The 9,731-nt window shown below is 42.5% G+C and overlaps 2 protein-coding genes across 2 annotated transcripts; one reads left to right on the top strand and one right to left on the bottom strand.

Moving 5' to 3' along the window:
- LOC308173795 (large ribosomal subunit protein mL63-like) lies at nt 1–3,196 on the bottom strand. The gene is made up of 2 exons (XM_080548848.1): nt 3,034–3,196; nt 1–566 (listed from the first exon to the last, which is right to left on the bottom strand). Exon 2 carries the CDS (start codon nt 540–542, stop codon nt 231–233), a length of 312 nt encoding a protein of 103 aa, XP_080404974.1. The 5' UTR covers nt 543–566; nt 3,034–3,196; the 3' UTR covers nt 1–230.
- Nucleotides 3,197–3,428: 232 nt separating this feature from the next.
- Nucleotides 3,429–7,771, top strand: LOC308174165 (non-structural maintenance of chromosomes element 1 homolog). Its single transcript, XM_080549235.1, has 10 exons — nt 3,429–3,510; nt 4,041–4,179; nt 4,827–4,967; nt 5,138–5,259; nt 5,401–5,478; nt 5,590–5,736; nt 5,865–5,981; nt 6,759–6,885; nt 6,994–7,085; nt 7,410–7,771. The coding sequence occupies exons 3-9, from the start codon at nt 4,850–4,852 to the stop codon at nt 7,080–7,082; spliced, it is 798 nt and encodes a 265-aa protein (XP_080405361.1). The 5' UTR covers nt 3,429–3,510; nt 4,041–4,179; nt 4,827–4,849; the 3' UTR covers nt 7,083–7,085; nt 7,410–7,771.
- Nucleotides 7,772–9,731: the final 1,960 nt, after the last annotated feature.

Below are 9,731 nucleotides of genomic sequence, written 5' to 3'. Positions count from 1 at the left end.
ACACATATGGAGGTGACTGTATATCACATTGTGGGGAAGGTTTGAGACTTGCATCCCTAGTTAAAAGAACACACGGTAAAACACACAACTTCTTCAAACCAGAGCTTCCTTTATAAAGACAACCATTCTGGTCTCACATAGCAAAGGAAGGAATAGACACAAATGAGTTGAGCAGAAGTCCGCACATGTTCAAGGCCAACAGAAAGTCAATAATTCATTCATTTAATTAACTAACTGGACCATGTCTTTGTTGTGTTGAGATGGCTGAGGTGGTCTACTATGTACTTGTGCTCAGGGAACTTGGCAAATTTGCTCTCTTTGATTTTGAGCCAGGCCTGGGCGCGGCGCTCCGCGGCGTGGCCGTGCTCCTGCTCCTTGCTCATGTACGGCCTGCTGATCCAGTACTCGTTCTCCGCCTCGCGCTCCAACCGAACCAGCGTGTTGCGTTTCATCTGCCACGTGATCTCCCGAGGACGTCTGTACTTCCCGATCCACTGCTTCCCTGGGATGCCTTTCCTCAACAGAACCAGAGTGAGGAACATGGTCAATCTGTTCTCAACTGGAATCTAACAAGATGGGAAAAGGAAACAAAAGCAGTAGTACAGCATTAGTGGTTGGCAGTCCAGCTCAGGATATGATGATTACATTTTCTAGCTCTTACAAGTCATCAGGATAATAGAGCTGTAGTTTGATTGAGTTTGTTGAAGTTACTTCTGGTTCAAGCTGAAAATCCCCATGAATTTTTCCCATCTAGATTATACAAGAAACGTTAAGCCTGAATCATACACTATATTAGCTTTTTGAAAAAATGCAGATGGGAAAAATAAATGAGGATGATTGGCTTGAACCGAAAGTACATTTTGACTACATTTGAACAAATATAATCAATTGCAGAGATCAGGCTTTAAACCGTTATACCAAGAGGACGGAACGCTTGCGTATATCTAGGCATAGACGTCGCAGGCAAGGCACGGCTACCTCATAACCAGAATGTCATTCCAAATTACCTCCGCCACATTCAGCCTCTTTTGAACTCCAACACGGAGAGACCCGCCCCATTGCATTGTAACTGGCCAGGTTGGACTGGGGACCTCTCGCATGGATGCCACAGACTTACACCCTTAGTATAGTCTACACAACAAGAGCACAGCGTTGCCAGATTGGGGCGGATTCCCGCCAAATTGTGCTACTTTTGATCACACTGGAGGGGATAAATAGCATTTGGGAGGTTGGGCTGGTTTAAACAGCATTTCGGCAGTATCAAAATGTCGGTGTCTGAAAGTTACAAAATATGTGAAACATCATTTGGTTTTCACCCTACTCAAAGGAAAGCAGCCAAGTTTACAGCTTATTCACTGTGTTTGCCACTCGCTAGATATGGTTACAAATCAGGCCAGGCAGCTTCTTACCAGACATCTTGAGTATATGATCAGGGAAACCTACAACTGGTTCGCCCATTCAGCCAAGCGCCAGTGTGACTATATTAGACGATGAACAACAGGGGCTGTCCATTGAAAGTCCAAGCTCTACCCGTTGGTTAGTGACGACAGACTGCATAGATAGAATTGTTGAACAACAGGATGCTCTCAGACTTCACTTTAACATGGCTTCAAGTGCCTTGTGTACCGTGTATTATTTAATGTCAGCTCAGCCACCGATGTAAGACAAATTAGAACTCTTTATTGTTCTCCATTCTCCTTTAGTCTCTGTTTATTATAATTGATCACTTATGTATTCGATTCCAATTTAGAAGCGAAAAGTGTCTCTGAACTTAGCGGCCATAGCCAGGCAACATACGATGACTGTTGGATAGATGATTCACTTAGGGCCAGTTTCACAGACAAGGCTTAAGCCTAATCCTGGACTAAAAAGCATCTTCAATGGAGATTTTACATTGAAAGTGTGATTTAGTCCAGGACTAGGCTTAAGCCTTGTCTGTGAAACCGGCCCTAATGTATTTGTTGCAAGTCGCTTAGGATAAAGGTGTCTGCTAAAGGGCAACAATGTAACTGACAGAATTTCCCAAATTCCCAGTATAGCCTACATTGCGGGTTACAAATGCGCAGTAGTCTACATGACATGTTGAGTAGAGCCGAAACGGCTTACTATGGTTGTTTAATGCCACTGCATCTTGGTAATAAAGAAGGCTTTCAAAGCCTACGCCCAGTTTGTTGTCCAGTGGAAGGACGAACATAACACTTGGTGTGGCCTGCTTGCAGGTGTATGGTTAATCGTTTACTGATAATCAAAGTTTTGGGCTGGTTTTTGGTGGGAAAAGAATGGACAAAAAAATTGACAAATCCAAGACGACTGCAGTTTTCCCTTCAGATGTTGAGTTTTTGACCAAATGTACCTATTTCTTCACCTTAATTTGCATTATGTCAAATTGAACCTGCTGTCCAGCTGTTTTTTCTATAATTTACCAATAAATATTTAGGTTTGATTGACCCCCAAAACATAGGGTTAGACACCACAACCAAGTAAAAAGACCCAAACATGACAAAGTTATGGCTAAAAATTGGTCATCTTGGATTTGTGCCCTAAAATGTTGTGATTTCATGTCGAGATAGGGCAAATGGACTACAAAACAACTAAGACCTAAGCAAAACTAAAACAGACCCATTCCTAAAGAGAGCATGACTCCAAATCATCTCCGCTACCGTAATATATCTAGTATCTGTATGTTAAATGCAACATGGTTTCACTGTAATGCACAGTCATGTAGATTTGCATTGGCCTCCCAGGACAAAACGCGATGTTCATCTGCGATGGACTGAATTGTGCCGAATGCAAGGAGGATTCACCATCCTGTTATTGTGCTATTAGAGTAACATTTGTCATATGAGCTCGTTTCCCTGGCTAGTAAAACCATTTACATTTGATCTGTCATAATTAGATAGCTGGCTGTCATTTATGGAAATAAAAGTAGTTGGTTAAAGAGGATGTATTCAGCTGTTTGGTTTATACAAATTGGTTTAATCTGGTTTAAATATTGGTTTAATCTGATTGATGAGTCCTTGAATGTCTGCTTACCTGGCGTAATGAGACAAATAAATGCGTTCCAACTCCAGTTATTCGAAAATGGTATTGGTTTTCGAGAAGAGCGTGACTATAAATGCTATTTACTTGGGAAATTGTAGGTTTAAAACCTCTTTGACGTGACCCTCAAATACACATCTCCATGTGACATATCCTACATCCGCGTCACTCTTCTTCTTCTTCTTCTTCTTCTTCTTCTTCTTCTGGTTTGAACGGCAGCGTTGCCTCCTTGATGTTGCATTACTGCCACCTTCTGGTAGTAGTTAACTCCTACAATGTCCGGTTTTGTCATTTGTCCCATCAGTCCTGACCAGACACTTCCGTAACCCACCCCATATGGCAACCCTGTGTATGTAGGACTTAACTTCACCTCGAATGAGTTAACACTTGGTGCAGTGGCTTGCGTTGCCGGTTGGGAAGCGGAAGGTCGTGAGTTCGATCCCCGGCTGGAACTGGAAGCGCTGTACTGAAGTTTGTGAACTGCATATGATGTTTATCACGATGGTCTTCAGATCTTTCTATGCTGATACTGCCTTAAGGCAATAGCTGATGCATTCAAGGATTTCACATTTTGTAAAGCCTCTTAAATGTGTTTCTTTGCCCAGCCTGTGGGGACTAAATTGCTGTTGCAGACCACCCTCCCATGTTCACCAGGACACTGCACTTGCATTGACACGTCCCTTCACACATGTATCCATCCGCTCTGTCATTAATAATAGCCTGTTTTCTTCTGCATCTTTGTGGAGATTCAATTCCATTTCTCCTGTTTAATTGTTTTAGTTATTTGTATACATATATTTAAATATGGTGGATTTATATTTCAGCGATGACATTTTCTTCAAATAGAATATATTGATTCAGACATTATTACACAGTCTCTCACAATGACAGGCGTCTACTTTAGCCAGTCATCTGCCAGGCCTGCCACAGACACTGACACCAACACCTGTCGCACAGTCAAACCAGGTGAAACAAACCCGAACCTTGACGTTTGTTTTTAGGGAGGTCGACCTAAGTTGCTCATCCAATTCGTTCCACTTGGGGGCGCCATCGGACTGCCCAACGTGTCTGGCACTCGTAATAAAACGTAGAGGAAGAAGAAGAAGAGGAAGGCGGGAAGGGTTAACAAACAAACAAAGAGTAAGTATTGAACTTATCATGAAACTATTGAGTCAATATGCTTTGTTTCATCGTTTTCATCCGTCAGAACACAATAACGGGGTTAACACGAGTACTGTACGTTACATTACACCACCTAACGTAGCAAAGTTATCATAAGGCCACAACGTGTCATTTCATGTGTCGCGACGTCGCTAAATTCAGCTCATTCAGATATAACATGTCGTGACGTTAGAATTATAAGGTTCAATCTCCATTTTTGTCAAAATTGAGTTTTATTTTACATAATCTGATCCATTAGGTGTTTATTAATGCCTGTGTGGTGTTATTTTTTAAAATGTTGACATTTTTGAGTTAGTAATTAATAAAATACAAAGGTTCCATCTCACAGAACATAATGGAATGTCAAAACGTTGACGCTCAATATCTCTGAACTACCCTAAACGGAGATAGAACCTTATCATTCTAAACGGAGATAGAACCTTATCATTCTAAACGGAGATAGAACCTTATCATTCTAAACGGAGATAGAACCTTATCATTCTAAACGGAGATAGAACCTTATCATTCTAAGCTCACGATGTGTCAAATGTGTGGCTAATCGTATGACCATAATAAACAGCATTACATATTAACCAAATATGTGTTTCAACGATTCACTTTCACAGTCCATCTTCAATACTAGTCCATTATGGCTCCACCGATGGGAGACAGTCACAGGAGATTCTTGCAAACCATGATGGGCAATGGGATCATTGATGGCTCTCGAGCAATGGTTGTCCATCGGCATTGTTGTGAGACACACAATGGTGAGGATAGCACATTTTGAGGGTTATTTTTGCCTCAAGTGCTGTACGATAGTTCTTTGCCGCTTGCTAAACATTACTACTCAATGAATGAATGAAGTCAAATCAAACAGTATTTGGTGGGAGACACTAGTCCCTAACATCAAACATTGATTTGCCCTGTTTTCCTTCAGCGCACTATGCTCCGGATAAACTGGATGAATTCATTGATGTCATCAATGCTCAGCTGCAGCCCATGTTCATGCAGATCAGAAAAGGCATGTCAGAGGAGGATGGTCTTCAGTACTATGCCTTGGTTAGTGACACTATCTGAGGGTTGATGCAATAACATTTGACAGTATAAAAACAGGTGATTTATACATGGATCAGTAGTCTTGATATTGTCATTAGTTCATGGAATCATCAACCTTACGTATTATTATCTTCTCCTGTCTAGGTGAACTTGGCTCAGACTGAGGTGACAAGAATGGCATCAGATTATGCAGACAACGAGTTGGAATTATTCAGGAAAACAGTTAGTGGATATCTATTCATAGCTACCAATATTTGCTCAATGACATATGGACCTCATTGACAAGAGACTTTACAATTAATAATACTTAATGTCGTAGTACTATGTTTTCAGATGGACATGATTGTCGAGTCCGATAATGGAACCGCCTCGTCCACAGAAATTCTGAATTGTGCTGACAGCCTTGTGACAAGGAAACTAAAGAAAAAGGAAACGGAACATGTATTGAACAGGCTTGTTCAGGATAAATGGCTAAACGAGGTACTGTCTGAAAATGTATCTATAGAGCTACTGCACATTTTTTCCCTTAACTCTGGAAGTCCTCAGAGGAGTTCTTGTGTTACGTAGGACTCGTTATTAAATCTATTATAACATTATATTTTCTTCAGAAACATGGGGAATACTCCCTCTCCACTCGCTGTATAATGGAGATGGAGCCATACATTCGATCGAGGTACCCGGACCAGGTCAAGGTCTGCCATATTTGTCACACTGTTGCCTTGCAGGTAAAGTCACAAGTAAAAAGGTGTCATTGCAATGATTCATTGCTGATTACCATGTCTACTATCCACACTTAACACTCTGCTCTCCATACTGTATGTTTTTCTTCCAGTTCCTTTGTTCCTCCATCTTCTAATGATGTGTGTTTTGTTTTCTCTAGTAAAGTGCTGTATATATATATAACATTTATTATTTGTATGTTGTAATCTCCAAGGTCTGCCAGATACTCGTTAAAGAGGATATACAGGCATATATAGTCTATATATATATATATATATATATATATATATATATATATATATATATTATATATATAGGCCTATGTGTGTGTGTTTGGTAATTGAGCACAATATTGTTTTTCTTTTTTTTTTTCTGAATCAGAAGACTTTATTGCCATGACATGTAAACATGTTAGGAATTTGGTTTGGGACAGTGGAGCACGGTTTACAGCAGGACAGGTGCAAGACAGGACAAGACAGTGCAAACCAACATCATAGTGCAAGAGTCATAATTAGTATAAATATAAAGTGCAGAGATCAAGTGTTCAAGTGTTCATATCCACACAGTCCAAAGCTCTCTGGGTGGGGGTGGAGGGAGGGTAGATAGATAGGGGTCAGGTCAGGTATTTAATTGACAACATGTTTTCACTTTAGAATGTATCTTCATCAATTCCCCAAAGCCAAATACAAATGTGAAACTTAATAATGTTCAATGGAATTAACTTGATTGGCAAATAATTTGGCTCCGTTCTTCATTGTGATGATTTGGTCTTTTTCCCTCAGGGCCAAATGTGTGAGAGCCCTACATGTGGCATCAAAATTCACACCCCGTGTGTTGCCAGATATTTCAAACGAAGGACTGATCCACGATGCCCTGCTTGTGAGGACTTTTGGCCACATGAGATTCCAGGTAAAACCGTTCTATAATCTCTATCATGTCTCCCTGTTAGTTGAATTACTTATGCCACGTGGTATCACTAAACGTTATTAAGGAAAAATGTGCTTCTCTTCATTTCAGAAGTGAATCTGCCTCAATCACTGTCCCCTCAGAGCCAGTCAACACCACCATCAACATCAACCCATCCCCGTAGATCAAGGAGAACCTAAATAGTAAATTATTTCAATACTGATATATCCCTGGTTTGAATTTTGATCCTCTGAATTAAATCGCCCAACAGTGGGTGAGGTTGGCTAGAGCTTAGGAAGGATGGTCTGGGTTACCTGTTTCAATTGGTAGTTGGGCTGCAAATGATGATTTTCTCACGACGGTCTTCCAAGCCTTGTGGTTATGACGACAATGCCTTAGGGCAATACTGATGCAACTTAGCCCACAACTTGCCTTGAATATCTTGAAGTAATCATATCTTATCTTCTGAAAAGCAGTGTCTGTCATTCCAATGTCTTTGTCTAATCTCTTTCTCATCTCTTCTACAGAGACGTCTCGGTTGGAGACATTGTAACTGTTGGAGAGCTCCGACCACTCAGCAAGACTGTGAGATTCAATGTTCTCAAGGTCACAAAGGCTGCTGGAGCCAAGAAGCAGTTCCAGAAGTTCTAGGAGACCTGTTGTTCAATGTTCTGCGTCTTGTCTCCTGACTTTATTTCTTATGTTTATAATGCAAGGAGCCCTTTCCTGAACTCTTAAATTGACTTACTGTGTTCATTAACTGTCTCACTGTAGCATTTTTATATACAATTTAGGATTAAGATGAGGTTAGTATTGAAGGAGAAACCCTTTTGGATATCTCACTGGTAATGGAACATACAGAAATGTGAGAATTAGTGCTGCTCTCATACTCCACGTTAAGCAGTTTGTATGAATGATTAACTACAGAAATAGTTTTGTTTACCTAACTACTCTGCCCAGTTTTTTTCCCTATGAGTTATTGTCTATTAAATGTCCTAGGACAGAAGCCTATGGCATGGTTCAAATACTGGTCCTTGAGGTCTTATTTTCTACTTGGCATTGATTGTGGTTTGGTTGGCCAGAGAGTTTGTTACATGTATACTTCAATTAGATGAATCCTAAATGAAAAACAATGAATCCCTTTATAACTTCATCGATAGTTATAATTAAAACGACTTTTAGCTGAAGGTTTTAGCGATAAGTGATTGAATTTAGACCACTCCACTGCAAGAATATGATCTTTCTGAACATCCTGTGTTCCTCACTCCTGGGCCTAATATGTAAAAACTTAATCCGGATCAGAAGGAAGATAATCGAGCTGTCTGATTGGTGGTCCCTGGAGATAGGTGTGACAGCTTTTTGTCTATCATTAGATCCATGACGGGGGATGAAGACGTTACTCTCCACTGGCACATTTTACTGTTAACATATTCATCCAAGTCTTAAACTAAAGATCACGAGCTTTGTGTTTCATAACCAAACCCTTCGTCGATAATCCCGAGGGAATTCAACGCGGTGTACATAACATCTGTTTACATTGCGCCTAGCGCGGATGGTAGCCTAGCATTGGCGCGGCTATATGACGTCATCAGTGGTCAACAAAGCACAGATCCACAGGCAATTCACATTATAGCAGGAGATTTCAATCATGTCGACCTGAAGGCAGTACTACCCAAGTTCTATCAGCATGTGAAATGTGCAACAAGAGGAGAAAAAACACTGGACAAGGTATACACCAACATCAAACGTGCTTACAAGGCTAGTCCGCTAGCTCATCTAGGCATGTCTGACCATGTGTCAATCCTCCTGATCCCAGCATACACTACCATGGGGAAAAGTGCTCCCATCACCACTAAGACTGTCAGAACCTGGCCAGAAGGGTCCGCTCCACTGCAGATCTGCCTAAATGACACCCCATGGCAGGAATATGAGCATGAGGACCTGGAACAGTACACGTCGTCGGTTCTGAACCACATAGTGAACTGCACCAACTCAGTCACCGTGGACAAACGGGTCCGGGTCTACCCCAACACGAAGCCATGGATGACTGGGAAGGTCCAAAAACTGATCAACGAGAGGGACAACGCCTTCTTCGCAGGGAAGAGCACACCGCTGTACAGCACCACCAGGGCTAACCTAAAGCGCGGAATCAAAGCGGCCAAGGCAGACCACAGAGAGAAGATTGAGGAATGCTTCCTGAGCAACAACTCCAGGCGGATGTGGCAGGGGGTTCAGCACATGACAAACTTCAGAGCCAACAGGCTCACAGCCGCAGAGGACGACCCCCTGCTGGCGGGAAAGCTGAACACCTTCTACGCCCGGTTCGACGAGGGGCGAACGGAGGCAACCACAACACAAACACCACTCTCTCCAGCTCTCAGCAGCCTCACCCTCACAGAGCATGAAGTGAGACGCGTGCTGAAGGCGGTGGACCCCAGGAAAGCCTCGGGGCCGGATGGCGTCCTGGGACGGGTGCTGAGGGACTGCGCCGACCAGCTGGCCGGGGTTTTCACCAACATCCCTGCCTGAAAACCTCAACTATCATCCCAGTCCCGAAGAAAAGCACGTTGAGCTGCCTAAACGACTACCGTCCGGTGGCACTCACACCAATCATCATGAAGTGCTTCGAGAAACTAGTCCGGGCCCACATACTCACACGCCTCCCGCCCAACCTGGATCCATACCAGTTCGCCTACAGAGCCCACAGGTCCACAGAGGACGCCATCGCGACGACTCTCCACGCCACTCTATCCCACCTGGAGAGGGGAAACAGCTACGCGAGACTGCTCTTTGTGGACTTCAGCTCCGCCTTCAACACCATCCTTCCAGACAGGCTAGTGACCAAACTA

This window comes from Nansenia antarctica (genome assembly GCF_963989245.1).
Source record: "Nansenia antarctica genome assembly, chromosome: 19".
Taxonomy (NCBI): Eukaryota; Metazoa; Chordata; class Actinopteri; order Argentiniformes; family Microstomatidae; genus Nansenia; species Nansenia antarctica.
This window is presented reverse-complemented; position numbering and strand designations above follow the sequence as displayed.

What these genes read in the sequence shown, in the direction of transcription:
- LOC308173795 (XM_080548848.1), bottom strand. Translation starts at nt 542, where the DNA reads ATGTTCCTCACTCTGGTTCTGTTGAGGAAAGGCATCCCAGGGAAGCAG.
- LOC308174165 (XM_080549235.1), top strand. Translation starts at nt 4,850, where the DNA reads ATGGCTCCACCGATGGGAGACAGTCACAGGAGATTCTTGCAAACCATG. An exon ending in AGGATAAATGGCTAAACGAG is followed by an intron (nt 5,737 to 5,864) that starts GTACTGTCTGAA and finishes TATTTTCTTCAG; the next exon opens with AAACATGGGGAATACTCCCT. An exon ending in TTGGCCACATGAGATTCCAG is followed by an intron (nt 6,886 to 6,993) that starts GTAAAACCGTTC and finishes TCTTCATTTCAG; the next exon opens with AAGTGAATCTGCCTCAATCA.